We start from the raw sequence: 16,950 nt of genomic DNA on the forward strand, positions 1-16,950 counted from the left end.
CAGGCAGCTCCTCAAACAAGCCCCCCCAGCAATTAAAAGCATTAAAGTTTGGAGTGAAGAGACTGATCTGGTGCTTCAGAACTGCTTTAATGCCACAAACTGGGATGTGTTTAAGAATGCTGCTCTGAGAGAGGACAGTTCTGTGGATTTAGAGGAATATGCATCAGTGGTTACCAGTTATATCAGCACATGCGTTGATGATATTGTCCCCACCAAATGCTGCAAGATATATCCCAACCAGAAACCATGGATGAACTGTGAGGTACGCTCCATGCTGCATGCACGCTCAACTGCATTTGCCTCTGGTGACACGGAGGGCTACAGAAAGACCAGATATGACCTACGTAGATCCATTCCTCAGACATCCTCTCACTCTCCAAGCTTGTGTCAAACAATCCTGGTTAAAAAGTCTACTGCCCTCTCTCCCCAACATCCCCATACCTGCACAGGTGCATCGTCAGGACCAACAGGGCCTTTTCATCCTCTCCATAGTTGCCCTCACTTCCTCCTTATTAATCCTCTTCAGTTCCCGATTCACTAACTGTCCTCCACTTATCCTCCTCTCTCATTTTCTGCATTCATCAGCTCCTCAAAGTCCTCTTTTCATCTTCCCAGCTCTCTCTTCCCTCATTAGTACGATTCTCTAGACCAAGTACACGATGGCTGAGTGTGTCCAAAGTGAAATGTGATAAAAGTCTGTCCATCAAATATTTTAGCTTTGGTCTGCCAAACGTCTTTCTTTCATATTTTATATTCATTCTTTTATGTTGTGGTCCAAAGGCACAACTTTTACTTTGAGGACAAACAGTCTTTGTTTCCAGTTTGTTCAGTTTCACTGAATAATGGAGCAAACACATGCTTCAGTTCATCAGAGCAACAATAAAGTTTTTACATCTGTTAGACGCCATCAGCATGAATTCCCCTGAGTCAGCATATATCTCCATTAGTACAAGTTTTAGCATAGAAACAGCTCTGTGCACTCAGACGTGCCTCACACCAACTTCTCAGCGAATACAGCCGTGGTGGTCACATGGCCTCAAAATTATACAATAATTGAAGGGGATCTGCAATAATGATATTTGTGAGCATTTAGGGGAAAATGCTGAACAATGTTTTATCAGCGTGCAGGCAGCAGCTTTTTAAGTGCAAACAAAGTGAAGGTCTTTACTGTCACTGATGACAGAGTGTGAATCTACAGCAGCAGCACTGACACAGTGTTGTGTACAGTGACACAGTATAAGTCAAATGAGCACAGCAGCGTAGGTAATGTCAACAACAGCAATAAGTGCAGTAAGTTAACCTCACAGCTGTTCAGGAGCTGCACGATACCGTCGCACAATAAAGCTGAACAAAGCTGGATGCAGCGCCTCAGTCTGCTCCTCCGAGCATTCGGAGTGCAGCTGGCTCATGTGTTTGCTTTTGGGCTCAGTCACCTTCTAGCGTGCCTTCACAGCCCGGCTGTACTCAACAGGGTGTTTTTACCTCGAGTGGAGAAACAAGTTACATATTTTGCAGATTGTTGGAGGTTCATCCAACAGGAAGTAGCTCCCTTTTTAGGTACTGAATCATCATCAGGAGGTGACACACAGCTCTCACTCTCAGACATGGTTTGTGCCATTGTGCACTCTGGGAAACGTAACTGCATGACATCCCCTACATCATGGATCACAACATGACACTTTATCATGTAAGAGCTTCTGCTGGTGCTACATATTATGTTACATATATCAGAGAATAATCTAGCAAATGGTCATCTGCATTAAGTGGTTATAGATGTCATAGTTCATGTAGCAGATGGGACTCGGGCACAGACTGAGGAAAAGTTAGAGCAGAGGTAGGCCCACCCCTGAAACACAAGCTGTGGTTAACACACCAACACACACAGAGAGAGAGAGAGAATGAGTGAGGCAGCATCTTTGGTCCCAGGTGGCAGCAAAATCTCCTTTTTGTACCTGAGAGACTAACTTGCTGGGCTATTTACATTTTTGAGCCTACAGTCAAAGTTAAAGAGTTAAAGTCACTGCAGTTTGATGAAGAGTTTATCTTCAAGTTGTAGGGCAGAGATCCAGAGCTGAATAATTACAGGAAGTACCGACTCCTGCTGATGAGCCACAGCCGTGACTGGTCCATGTTTTACGTTCCACATATTTTCTGCTTTGGATGCTGCAAAATCAGGACATGTGTTGGCATTAGCTGCATCACCGGTGCATGAACACACAGTCAGACTTATTACAGCAGTCACAGGCGAGGCCTGGATGTGGCTCGTCTATTAGACTTCCAGTGTTAATAATTGCATCACGTACAATGAAAGATATTTCACTGCTGCCAAATCTATAATTACCATTATGAGAAATCTGTCTGTGCTACCATCGCCTGCAGATTTTATGGGTCTGCCACTGCTCCTCTGTTCTTCAATAATACAATATATCAGAGTTTAGTTATGGTTGCTGCACAGGGTTGAATGCTGATTAGTGGAGCAAGCAGGGGAATGAATACGTTTAACATTTACCTCAAATTATTCTCTCCTAATGCTTTACAAGTGTTCAAGTTAACAGTTCTTTGGGAAGTAGCCCGTGATTGAATGTTTTTGCTTTGGAATGAGTTACAGCTGCATAGAGGCATTTCATAATGAAGGCAAGTGATGAAAGACTTAGTAAAAGTGCAATTAATGCTGCTTATTGATCATGCAGGGTGTAATTATGACAAACGAGGGTCAACTGAGGCCAGAAGAAGGCAGAAGTGGAAATGCGGGCACGCTCGCGGCACTGCCGCCAGAATGCTGAATTAGACTCGAGAGGCTGTATTCATATCACTTCAGGGTGCTTATCAGAGATCACTGAGCCATGCAGAACTCCCTTCCTGCCACAGCGACAACACACTGAATCTGTCTGAAAGCTATATACCAGTTCCATCACATATGCAGAGCTGGGCAAAAGTCTTAAGCCACCTTGAGCCAACCCGTCCACTGAGAACGTTTCTGATGAGGCTTCGGGACACACTGCACACCATGCTGAGATACGCCAGGTTTTAGGCTAATAGCTCTTTGGGAATCAGTATTATTTCACGCCTGTCAAACTGTTATCTTTGGCATTTTTTGAAGATTAAACTAAAGAAATGGGAACGAATGATGTGTTTTTACGACAAGCTGCTCAAAATGCATAAAGATGCAAATTTAAATTTTTTCTTAGCTAGCTAAGTTCTCTGTTGTGTGTAGAAATTGTATGAGTTCATCCTGTGAGTTAGGTGCTTGTTTTATGCTTGAATGATTCAGAGGTCAGAGGTCAGTGGCTTAACGAACAAAGAAAAGGCTCAAGACTTTTACACAGTACTGTATATAAAGGATGGAAGTAGTCACCCATCAGTTTGGGACACACTTGTATTTTGAAGCATTAGCATTAGCGCACACACACATTTCCAGTTGTGCGATGCTGCTGATGTTGCTGTTTTGGTTTAGATTGAAGTGGCTCTGAATAACAGGATGAACTTGCAGTGTAACGCATTCATAATTCACCAGTTATTGATGTAACAGTATTAACTCACTGATTCTTTATCTCAAGTTAATGATGTAATCGTTCAATACTGGGTTATAACAAAGGAAATTAGCATTAATCTGGTTGTGTTGTGTAGTGCTGAGAAATACATTATTGTTAGTGTAGCATGTTAGTGTGCTACACTAAGATGGTGAATATGGTCACCATTTGATGCCTCAGCATTCACATACTAACATTGTCACTGGAAGTATATAACTGATGGGAGGATGTTCAGAAACCACATATAATTGTGTACCATATATATCATCTGTGAGATGGACTCCTGTTGATGGTGTTGCAGGAGGCATCATACCATTGAGTATAACAGGCCTCACCCAGCAATACGCACAAAAACAAAACACCATCATCCAGAATCAAAGTGTAAGTGGAGACATCCTGCAAGTCTGTGGGTTATTTTTACTGAATGAATGATGCAGTTTTAACATACAAAGCATTTCAGTGTGATTTGTGATCGTGTATGAAACATGTAGGACTTCTGAAAATGCCTGTTAGAATTAGTTTCAAACTAAATTTAAGCCTATTCACTATATTTAGTTTACATGTAAATTAGAATGGGCCCAGTCCCACTTTGGTTTCACCTGAAACCCCTGATTGTAATGACCCACACCTCCTTTCACGCCTTGGCACATGTGATTATGCACATGAACAATTGAAGGTCATAACCACCTCCAGGGGACCACGCCCACTGGCTTTAAATACTTGGGTCTCCCCACCTTTGTTCTGAGGACTGAAGAAGCCTTTGGACTGAGAGGTGAGACGTCTTCAAGAAACTTAAAGAAGTCCAGTCGCCTTTTCCAAGCTCGGAGACGACCATGACCTGGAGGGCTGAGAACTGCACAGAGATGTTGCCATGTTATATTAAATATTATACATTTTTTTGCTGGCCAGATAAACATTTTTTCGTGTTATAGACTTGAATATAAACGTATTGATTTTTTTTTCACCAGTGAAATCATTTATGATTTTTTTTAACAGTCTGAAGAGGAAAAACAGTGGGCCAGACTTCTGAAAGTTAATTGAGCTTTGGTGTGCTTGATTTAATGATTTCTTTCCTTTTTCTCTCTTTTTAATGCTTAGACGTAATTTCATATGCACATATAACACACCGAGGTGCTCGTCAGATGCACCCCAGCTCCGGTCTTAAATGAGCCCATCCTTCTTCCAGGTCAGCAGCAAACTGTGGCTCATTAAAGGAAAACAGAGAGACTGCAGAATCCAGGCTGATGGCAGTAATGAATAGAAAGGGGAAAGCAGCAGCCGTAGCCTCCAGGCAGGATTACAGCACAGAGAAATCACAGGGAAGAAATGAAGATGTCCGCTGTTCCACTGTGGGCAGATGGCATATACGTGCACCTTAAATATTCTGAGTGTGTTTGTGTCGGCCTGAATGTGTGCGAGGTCTTTGTGAAGCAAGAAAAACTGGATGAAGTGAACCTAATGTGGAAGCACCTTAACTGACTTATCAATAGCCAGAGAGCATATGACTGAAACCCCTCATTTTTGAAAGACCGTAACAAAATCACAAAATATACTTGAGTCATTTTTTCAGTAAGATCCAAAGTGAGTGAGGACAGAGGTCCACACAGGAGGCTGCACTCCCACAGACTTCTATAGGCCCACAATCGTGTGACCTTCAGCACTAACACACTGGCTGACCTGGATGACATCCATGTTTTATACTGTTGATGGTTCCAAAGCTGGCTGCAGGGATGTGCTGCTGTTCAGCTACAAAGGCTCGGGTGAGCTCTGATGCTGAGCAGCCAGACCTCGACTGACATCTGTTCCTCCTCTGCAAACTGGGGTAACCATTTCCCTTTGACACACAGGCCTTTAATGGATTTTAATGGAACCATCATCAAATGTCTGAGGTGGGAAGTAACAAAGTACAAATACTTTGTTACTGTAATTAAGTAGAATTTTCAGGTATTGAGTATTTATTTTCCTCACTTACTTTTCCTCCCTGCAGTTTTACACAAATATCTGTATTTTCTACTCCTGACGTTTCCAATCGGACTCGTTACTTTTGTTTAACACCTGAGGGAAGTTTTTATTTCCATCACTGCCTTCAAACATCAAACCGGTCTGAGCCAAAACACACGAACAATAACATAGAAAAGCCAATGTTAGTGGATCCTCCATCTCTGGGGCTTATAGGATCCAAATTAATGAAAGAGGCAAAAACATATCATTTATGCATCATTTATAGCACTGTGCTCAAAGGTTACAGTGGGCCGGACTGAGTGAGGAGTGAGCATAAAGGGAATAAGGTTTTTAAATCAGATCTTGGATCTGTGTGTGTGAAGTTATGTTTTTTCATATTGTGAAACGTCCTGCAAACAAACTGAAGTACACTAACTAACTAACTGGTCAGTTTGCAGTACTGTGGTGAGTTTTCAGTAAAGCTCTGTGTTGGACTGGTGCAGAGCAGCTGTGGTGTTCATGGTCAGAGTTACAGGTTACGTCAGAGCAGCAGAGATGAGTTTGAATTTAAACTGATGATGCCGAGATTCATTCACTGGATTCCACCTTCGTACTGACTGTATGCTGTCAGTATAAGGACGGTATAAACAGCATGCCATCAGTGTAGGGATGGAAATCAGCCAGGAAAGCTCATGAAATACTGGGTTACATCTTGTTCATCCACACAGAGCAGTAAACCTCAGAGCAGCAGCAGAGGCCAGCTGATCACAGCCGCACACAAAGAGAATCTGTTGGCGCTCACAGTAGAAATGATGTAATTGTGTGTACTTTTGTCACTGCTGCACATTTTAGTTAGAAGTATGCTGCTGTCCAAAATATCACTCCATGCTGTGTTGCGGTGCCACAGAGCTGGTAGACACATCAAGGCTGCTGTCATGCTTGCTGATGGAGTATGTTTGCGGTGCCTTTAGAAAAGCATCGTCAGCTGTAGAAAATCCTTCACAGCACCAGGGTTCACAGCTCTGCTGCTCGCTGTGAATCCTTCAGACAGGACGGCAGCAGCATCTCCACAGATTTTTGTGTTGTCATCCTTTTGGTTGAGAAATACTGAGGCTCCTTGGTCTCAGTCTTATAAGTTTAGTTGCAAATGTGAGTGAAAAGCTTGCACTGAGCACTGCTCACCACCAGCAGCCTCCCTGCTTTCTTCCAGGAGCATCACATGCTACCTTTAATTTGAAAATCCAGACCGTGAAAACAAAACACAAGTTAGTAAAGGTTTGATCAGCCAGGTTGATGTGCATGTGAATTTGTGACTGTCCCGAACTAACCGAGCAGTCTGCTTTTTACTGGCCCCGGGTAACGGGGTCTCATGATGTCATCAGTGTGTTCTCAGACAGAGGACAACAAACTGTATTCGACAACCAACCAACCAACCAACCAACCAGCCAACAAACCAACCAACCAACAAACAAACCAACCAACCAACCAACCAACCAGCCATACTCTGTGTAAAACTGATAGTTTGTCGCTCTGTTTACCCTAAATTATGAAGAAATCCAGACTATGAAACAATCAGCATATATGTTTGTCCACATATAACACACCCAGTAAGTTTATGTCATCACTAACAGTGTCCAGTCTTACTGCTCCTTCAGTCTTTTAGAATGAAACCTCAGCTGTATTCGGTCAGCAGCTCTTCCTTCCTGCTGCAGCCCTGCTTACTGCTCATCACTCTAACTCAGCCAGCGTGCTCCTGCGCTGCCTCTCTGGAAATATGTCGATACAGCTCCACTGAAGATGGGCTTAAGCTTATTTAACTGTACATCCCTGGGTCTGCCAGGGGCCTCACTAAATGTGAGTGTGTTATTTTTGCAGCATAGGGGGAATACCTCTATGATCCACACTGAAATTAAATGTAGTAGTGGGGACTTTTTTTTTTAAATGATAAACTTTAAACATTTTTGACAGAAATGGTGAGAGGAAGCACTGCACAGATCTTTTCTGTTCTCCTTTAGTGTGACTGTGAGCTTCTGTGGAACATTGTCGATTAGATCGGTCATGCAACAGGCTGCAGATTCAACTTCAACAGCAATGTGTTTGTGTGTGTGTTTCTTTCCAGTGGAGCTAAAGGAGCATCTGCAGAACTTTGTGGATGAGACCAATGCTCAGCACGGCCCGGGGTTCATCAAGGTGGTTCGCCACGATAAGCAGGAAGGACTGATCAGGTCCAGAGTGAGCGGATGGAGGGCAGCTTCTGCTCCTGTTGTTGCTTTGTTTGACGCACATGTGGAGTTCAACACTGGATGGTGAGCAGCAGCTTTCACTTAATTCTAAATGACTGCAGGAAGCACTACAAGCACAGTGCAGCCGGCTCAGGGCGGCACAGTGTGAAGTCCACGAGAGAATAAGTTTCTCTGATCATGCATAACGCTGATGTTGATCACATATAATTAAAAATAAGAACTTTTCACGATCTCCTTTCAAGAGTGGGGCCGTGCTGCTGCACTGGGACGTGTTCCTTTATGACATGGACTCAACTTCATAGATGTCGTAGTATTGGAAATATTCACTGCAGCAACAGCCGTGCATGATCCATAGCTGAAATAGGCCCTGACAAATAGACCGTTTACTCCTGCTTGGTGAAATGCACAGTGGCTGCAGAAATCATGAGACATCAGTTACATAGTCACAGGTTTGAAAACTAAAACAGCTGCAGTTCTTCTAAAGGTAGCTTTACTGCAGAAACAAAGACGTTTACAGCCTGATGCAAAAAGGTTCAGTGTCTTGAGTATCCTGAGTATCCCTAACAGCTGCACACAGGAAATTTTTATATACCTTAGTTGTTTTAAGGTCATAAATTAGGCTGGGGCATGAATACTTGAACTGGATCTTTCAACAGTGTTTGGGGTGGTGTTGTACTTTGCTATTATCTGTCAAAAAATGTTGTGTGGTTAAATTCAATTCCATATTATTTATGTAATGCCAATTCACAACAACAGTCGCATCAGTGTTCTTTATATTGTGCACTAACAATAATTACAGAGAAACAGACGACCCCCTATGAGCAGCACTTGAGCAGCACTTGACAGTGGGAAGGAAAAACTCCCTTTTAACAGGAAGAAACCTCCAGCAGAACCAGGCTCAGGGAGGGGGCAGAACCAGGCTCAGGGAGGGGCAGAACCAGGCTCAGGGAGGGGCAGCCATGGGATTAAATGTGCTAACAGTAAATCCAACAAGTCTGAGCTGCAGTTTGGAGAAAAATGTTCTGGTATTAGTTTATTCATTATAATCAGCAGTTCTCTTTGTCTGCCTCTAAGTGATGCACCTTAAAACCTGTGGATGCACACTGGTACCCAAGCTGGCTGGTGTTAGCCGGGCAACTCAACCTCCCACGCTCACTCCTGCCTGAAGTATTTTATACTGAGAATAATATAATTACCCTCTGTAGGTTTGAAAAGTGGCTGTCAGTGACTCTCCTGCTGCTTCTAAGAGGACTGCAGCTACACACAGCAGGTCCAGATCCATCAGTGTCCTTCAGATTTCCCAAATCTGTCCTTTATCTTAATTATAGTCTTTTGTTATTGCTAAAATGTGATAACAGCATTACAGAAATGAAGTGTGACGTACACAGTCTCACAGTGTATCACACAAATAGCAGAAAGAAGCCAGATAAACGGGGAACAAGTGCTAATTAGAAAGGTGCCATTTTTAACTTCAATCAGGTAAAACTTTATTTATGGTCTTTTACACAAAGTTTAATACAATTATTGATATATAATATCCCAGTTAGTATGGCATAGTAAAGCTGCACTGATCATTATTTACAGTTTATCAAATGATTATGTGTAATTTGAAAGGAGCACCCTTTAACTAAGCTTAACTAAACCTCATGAAGTTTTAGTATCGTTGAGTCATTTTTTTAAATAATAAGGCCTTAACTTTTTAGTCACCCTCACAGGACTAAAGACACACTGTGGGAGAGAGCCAGAGATTAATAACAATTAATGATTAAATGCAGAGTGGGGTATAAACACAGTAAAGAGAGGTGAATGAAAAGAAACAGTGCATCATGGGAACCCCCCAGCAGCCTAGGCCTATAGCAGCATAACTAAGGGAGGGTTCAGGGTCACCTGATCCAGCCCTAACTATAAGCTTTATCATAAAGGAAAGTTTTAAGCCTAATCTTAAAAATAGAGAGGGTGTCTGTCTCCCGAATCCAAGCTGGGAGCTGGTTCCACAGAAGAGGCGCCTGAAAGCTGAAGGCTCTGCCTCCCATTCTACTCTTAAGTATCCGAGGAACCACAAGTAAGCCAGCAGTCTGAGAGAGAAGTGCTCTGTTGGGGTGATATGGTACTATGAGGTCTTTGAGATAAGATGGTGCCTGATTATTCAAGACCTTTTTATGTGTGAGGAGAAGGATTTTAAATTCTATTCTAGATTTAACAGGGAGCCAATGAAGAGAAGCCAATATGGGAGAAATCTGCTCTCTCTTTCTAGTCCCTGTCCTTGAAATGTAAATATCCTCACTCACTGTTTTAATCACACTCTTAGTCTTAGAAATTGAACATTTAATCATTTTGGTTTTTTGGTTTTTTTGCCTGAAAGTCTCATTTTGTCTGATTATTTCTTAATAACATTTAAATTTAGAGTTCTGGTCTGCACAGCACTGCAAAAGTGATTACAGAAGAGCTCCATCTATGAGTACTGTAGTAACATTTATGGACTGACTCCATTATTAAACCTTGGATGGATGGATGGATGGATGGATGGATGGATGGATGGATGGATGGATGGATGGATGGATGGGATTGATTGATTGATTGATTGATTGATTGATTGATTGATTGATTGATTGATTGATTGATTGATTGATTGATTGATTGATTGATTGGATTATCATGCCCTCCAATAGCATGTGCCCACACAGTGGAAACCAGCGTCTGATACTTCACTCCTCACTGTTTGCTGGCAGAGCTGCAGACTTACTGTGACTCTGGATGTTTGGGCTCCTCTGAAAAAGAAAGGATTGACTGCCTGCCACAGTGATCACATGTGAACTGAAAGGAAATGTCATTCTCATTTAGAAGGCTTCACCTGGCCAGGAAAAATAGTTTTTTACTCCGTGTCTACCAGGCTTTTAAACAGGACCTCAACCACCAGCAGTGAGGAGTCATTTTTAACCAGTAAATGTCCTTTAAGTGCAGCTTAAACAAACAAATACCTGCTGCCTTCTTTCCCAGGGGACGATTTGATTGTTGGGTCTTTACTTTACAATGAAAGTACCTGCAGGCGACTGTTGTTGTGAACTGGTGCTATATAAATGAAATTAAGTTGCAGTGATTGCACCAACACAGCATAAAATATAGAGCCTGTTAAATGTGATGCTGAGAAAGGAGGCATCTTTTTCTTCTGTTCATTACAGCAGTGCTTTAAGAAGTTCCACACACAATAAGCAGAAACGGTCTATTTATAAGCTGATTCATGAAGGGATGATTGCATTGCTCCCTCACTCTGACTACTAAGACAAACTTGTGCTGCTGTAACCCATTTTCTCACATATTCGTCACTCAGACAGGTGCAAACTTTCAGTTCCAGAGAGCCAGGGGGGCAGCTCTGACATATTTATTTGTATTTTGGGCCACAAGGTTGATTGTGTGAAACGCTGGCAGTGAAGTGATTTAATTCACAGCTCCCCTGTGAATAAAAGAGAAGCAGGAGTGACTCTCCTAAAAAAGGGGATGTTTAATTAAACCTGCAGTCCTCTGGTTATGTACTTTGTCTTTCCTTTGCGCAACAAAGAAACACATCTGCAGTAACACAGTCACTTAATCCAAGTCTAAATGAGGATCTGCTCAATGAAATATGGATAAAATTCTGCCACGTGAATATCAACAAACCAAAGCTTTATAATGAACCCTCCCTTAGTTATGCTGCTATAGGCCTAGGCTGCTGGGGGTTCCCATGATGCACCGAGAGTTTCTTTTCATTCACCTCTTTTCACTCTGTTTATACCCCACTTTGTATTTAATCATTAGTTATTATTAATCTCTGTCTCTCTCCCCCCTCAGCAGATGACCCCCCCCTCCCTGAGCCTGGTTCTGCTGGAGGTTTCTTCCTGTTAAAGGGAGTTTTTCCTTCCCACTGTCACCAAGTGCTGCTCATAGGGGGTCGTTTGGACTGTTGGGTTTTCTCTGTATTATTGTAGGGTCTTTACCTATAATATAAAGCACCTTGGGGTTTGTTGTGACTTGGTGCTATATAAATAAAATTGAATTGAATTGAATTGCTTTAAAACTGCTCCAAAAGGCTCCAACGGGAGAGGTCCAGTTCAATGACTCCAATTAGCAGAAGTGAGGCTTAGCTGCTGCCAGCAGCTACACCTGCCTGTTATGGCACACTCACATGGGTGAGTTAATAATTTAAAAAAGTAAATAAAAAGAACAAAAATAAAAACAACCCCATACAGTTGTTGTCAAAGGATAAACTATCCATACAGACCAAAACTGTGGTTTGTTATGTGTGTATGAGGCTGTAAACATGCTTTTTAACATGGGCGTCTCTGTGGATTGACTAAGTTTGGGGACCAAAGAGATAAACCGTGTTTCTGTTGCTGCAGTAGATGTAATGTACAGCGGCTTTATCATTCAACACTGCTGCCACCTGAAATGGTGGTTCTTGCACAGAAAGTGGTGTGATTACTGCTGGCACAAGCTGATGGAGTTTCCACAGGTCACAAACCTCCAAACTTTTCTACTCTGGAAAAACTGGAGGCAGGAGTCCTAGAGTTAGTGTCTGCCTCTATGGATATATGTACCATCAATCAGTGTGGAAGCATAGCACCGATCTAGTGGACTGTTGCAGCAATTAAAAAAACAACATTATCTGCAGAAAAACTGTGGAAATAGTCACAATCATGTTTCATAACATGCTCTTCTGCTGTTATTCAGGTGTTTTCTCTGCATCATTTATCTGTTAGAACTCATTCCTACAAGACTGTTTAAACAAGTCTTAGCATGAACGCTCACCTGACCTAAATCCAGTAGAACACCTCTGAGACATTATGTTTCAGTCCATCCAACACCGCCAGGTTGTACCTCAGACTGTCCAGGAGCTCAGTGATGCTCTGGTCCAGATCTGGGAGGGGATCCCCCAGAACACCATCCATCATCTCATTAGGAGCCCCGATGTTATCAGGCATACATACAAGCAGGTGGGGGCCACACGAACTACTGAGGACTATTTTTAGTTGCTGCAATTAAGTTTCAGGAAAATCTTCCAGCCTGCTGCATCATTTATTCACTTTGATTTTCAGGGTGTCTTTCAGCCTCTGTAGGTTGAGCCTTTTCATTTCCATCAAACGATGTAGCATCCTTTCATTCCTAACACATTACTCAGTCCATATCAGTGTGCATATGCAGCAGGATTTTTCTCCCATTGAGATCTGATGTGTTTCCAAAGTGTTCCTTTAATATTTTTGAGCAGTGTGATTGTGTGTTGGCCACAGATCAACAGAGTCTAACAGGCTACTGCTGCACATGTGCTGACATGCATGCATCTCATCATGTGTCATGTTGTTTTCCCCTGTAGACCTGCTGCACATATAGATAATATGAGATTACAGAGGATTACTGTGCTAACAGCCGGACGTTCTCGCTAACATCAAACACCCTGCAATTACTGGACTTTGATTCAAAAGAGACAACAGTGCAGATAATTGCAATGGAAGGTAGAGGCAATTATATAGATCGCACAGTCAGTGTTTTGTGGGTAATTATACAGCAATTTCTCAATTTCTACAAAAAGAAAAGTATAATCTTTTAGAGTGTGGCTGAGATCTGGAGCATGGAAGGTGTCAGCGGAGGAGGACAAAGGAAAGAGACGGGGAAGAAAGCAGCAGCAGAGCAGAGGCGTGCCCGCTGCTTTGTCTTTACTATAAGTGAAATCAGATGCATTATTGAGAGTGCTGATAACACTAACACAAACACAACAGCAGATTATTATGGCAGTGACGAGCAGCAGAACAAGAAACACACAAAAACAACAAAGTGAGCTTAGAGAGAGGGGAAGCGCTGATCTCCGGCTCAGCCAAGAGTGATTTCATTATTCACAGACAAATACCCCCCCCCCCCCCCCCCCCCCCCACTGTGGCTACATGTAGGAGCGAAGAGCGAGAGGGAGGGAGGACTGGAGTGGGTGGATGAGTGGAGGGGTTAGGACCCTGAAAGTGTCTCTTGTCTAATGTGAAGCAGCAGCAAGAACACAACACAGCACACAAACATCAGATCTGAACTTGAGACATTTTGGAGGCCGTCACAATGATTAACAGGTGCTGCTGAGGCCACCGAGCGTCCTCGGCTCAAAGAGGCGGCAGTGAAACCAAACTGCACTCGACTTCTCTCAGGAAGTCTGACGTGTTATGAAAGATGAGCTGTTACGGAGCTCAGCTGCCCCGTCACTGTGACATATTAAACGCTACCAGTTATGCTAATAGGGTCAGTAATTAACTACTGCTCTCATTACTTAAGGTACTAAATTGATTCATTAGGAGATATTTCCTCTGTGTGTCAACATACTTGTCTGGCATAACGCATGCTCGCCATTATTTGAACTCCATCCTTGAGTTATTTCCAGTAAATAAAAGTGTCCTTATTAAAATGCAAATACATGCAACAAGAGGCTGAACATTATTATCAGATTATCTGCTGTAACAGGAAGCGCTGTGTCAATATTTAAGTTTCAGCAGCAAACACAGGCAGCTCAGCATGGCAGGAATAATGTATATGTAACCTACAGTGAGTAGATACTTCAGCACATTTATGAACCTTCATAGTTCAAAGAAATGCTCCTAAACTGTGTGACAAGTGGGATATTAGTGAGTAAGTGCCACTGCTGTGGAAGTGCTGCTTAGAGAGTGGAATTTAAGGTGGGATCAGGAAACTGGGACTCTTTATGAGCCCAAGACATTAAATTAAAGGCTGCAAATGCAAATCAATAGAGCAGGTCTGGAATATCTTGTTTTGTAATCAGTTAATAATGCAGAGCAGCTCTGTGATCGTCTTTCAGTGAGCATGATACCTTATTTGTAGTTTTAATGAACCTGTCTAAGGACTACAGGTGTGATGCTGTGTTTAATCCTACAGAGGATGTTCATGCTATGGAAGACAGCATGAACATGATATCCATTAGCATGATTGGTGCTATTCAATATATAAACAAATATCAGAGGTCACCACTGCTGCGGCTGTTCTCTAATCCAGTAATCACATTACAGTTACCTTTGCTAAAAAGTAGGTAAATGTAATTTTGTGTCATGATGAGAATGGCACGTTTAATAAAACTCTTCTTTCTGCAGAGGTTACTTTGATTAAAGTGGCATTTACATCATCCATTATAGTTTAGCCTATAAGGCGAATGATATGAAGCGTGCTGGGTGTAATATATTTCTGTAATAACATTACATTTTTCTGTAATCCAGTAATGCATTTCAGTAATTACAGTTCCAATCACAAAGGTTCTCAGACGCTGATGGACATCTTTTCCCAGATTAGATCCTCACAGATCAGATGCTCAGCCTTGTGTTAAAGGCCGTCAGCAGCAGGAAGCAGGACTCACTTTTTAGCAGCTGGACCCGAGACCTTTGCTGCAGACAAATGTGACCGCTGGCTGACGATGATGAGTTCATATTTAGCTGATCAGCTAACACGTTCATAGTGTGCTGATTCTGGATTGTTCTGTTTTGGTTCTTACTGGTTCTTGTCTGTTCCTCCATCCTTGCTACTTGTTTGCCCCACCCTGATTAGTCTCACCTGTGCTGCCTTCCACACCTGCTCCCTGTCACCAAGTACCAGTCAGTTAATCAGTCGGTGTATACACACTCCTCAGCATCTCTGCTTCCTGTGGTTCAAGCTGTCCAGCATTCCTGTTATTTTCCGTTTGGTTTGTGTTGATGTTTTCATGAATGACCCTTTTGGGCTGTTTTCTGGGCTCGGCCTTGTGCCTGCTCCATCAGGATAGTTTACCTCTCTGCCTCCATGTGTTCTGCATTTGGGCCTTTGAACCTGAACATTAGGAACACCAAGGTGATGCAGGTGCACAGGTGCAACGCTCTGCCCCCTTTTCCCTCCGAGTACCTGTATTCTCAGGCTTATTTCAGCCGGTAAAGACAAGCTGAATGGTCAGAGCTGTTATACTGATATTTAAGGTGTGGTCAGTGAGTCACAGCTGAGCACCCTGGTAGAAAACATTCCACCTTAAACATTACCTGCAGCTTCCACTCGCCTTCAAATGAAGCGAACTGTGCTTGTTTCTAGTGTGAATATTAACAGGAACAAAAAAATGGCTACAACTAGAAACGATGTTGCTGGTCATCATCATCACGTTATTTATCGAACACTCATAGTGACTGACTTATTAAAGGATAACTGGCCTTGTTTACTGGATTGTATTTTCTATACAAACGTTTCTGTTTCAAATTAAAAGCCCTCGAGAGCTTCACGAGCCTGTCAAACATTTTTCCAACTATCAGAGTCGTTTCTTACCGGGGACGTTAAAGTAAATGAGTGTCGTCGTGCTGTCGCTGTTGCAGCCCCACGCCGAACAGCAGATTGAACTGTCAGGAGTGATTTACTCATCAGTGAGCAGCTAAACAGTGAATCCATTAAAATGATGGCAGCCTGTTCCAAGCATGCCCAACAGCACATTAACTCTGATAAAACTGGCAGTTCTCGGTAGAACGCAAAACGTACTGCAAGTCATTCACTCAGTACTGCAAATACTGTCAGACAGCAGCGAATGTGCCAGTCTCAGAAAATGTGCCTCCTAACCCGGTATCAAAATTTCATCTATTGTTTTTGTCTTGAGTACATTTTGTGACTATCAGAGCAAACCTGAAACACACCTGAGCACAAAGTATCTGAAAACCTGCAGATGAGACCTGGAATTATTCCAGGTCTCATCTGCAGGTCTCATTGTGTGTGTGTGTGTGTGTGTGTGTGTGTGTGTGTGTGTGTGTGTGTGTGTGTGTGTGTGTGTGTGTGTGTGTGTGCGTGCGTGCATGTGTGTGTCATAGTCCAACACCAATGTGTGCGTTTGTATGTGTCAGTCTATAATGTATTCAAGTGTGTGTCCGAGTGCATCAGTTCAGGTTGGAGTGCAGGAGCCTGATGGCTTGTGGAATGAAGCTGTTGCACCTGGTTGTGGTTGTGCGGTGGCTACGGTACCTGCTCCCAGATGGCAGGAGAGTAAAAAGTCCATGTGATGGTGAGATGGGTCGTCCACAATGCTGAGAGCTTTGCTAATTGGGAGTTGCATGGACACTTGATTGGGTACGCAGAGATGTCGAGCTGTAGGACATGCAGGGGATCGCTGTGACGGAGGATGCAGGGATGGGGTGGGATGGAGGCAGATGATCTGCTGTGGCGCCCCCTGAAGGGAGCAGCTGGAATATAGACACTGACTTTAACTGGGTGCAGTTCATCAA

At 42.9% G+C, this 16,950-nt stretch overlaps 1 protein-coding gene across 2 annotated transcripts in view; it reads left to right on the forward strand.

The window, feature by feature from the left end:
- LOC115782318 (polypeptide N-acetylgalactosaminyltransferase 18-like) overlaps positions 1-16,950 on the forward strand; it is a 213,830-nt gene that overhangs the window by 135,298 nt on the left and 61,582 nt on the right. For both annotated transcript variants that reach the window (XM_030732430.1, XM_030732431.1), the window contains exon 4: positions 7,591-7,777. In XM_030732430.1, coding sequence (XP_030588290.1) covers positions 7,591-7,777 — 187 coding nt within the window. The remainder of the gene's footprint in view (positions 1-7,590; positions 7,778-16,950) is intronic.

Source organism: Archocentrus centrarchus, chromosome 6 (assembly GCF_007364275.1).
Source record: "Archocentrus centrarchus isolate MPI-CPG fArcCen1 chromosome 6, fArcCen1, whole genome shotgun sequence".
Classification (NCBI taxonomy): Eukaryota; Metazoa; Chordata; class Actinopteri; order Cichliformes; family Cichlidae; genus Archocentrus; species Archocentrus centrarchus.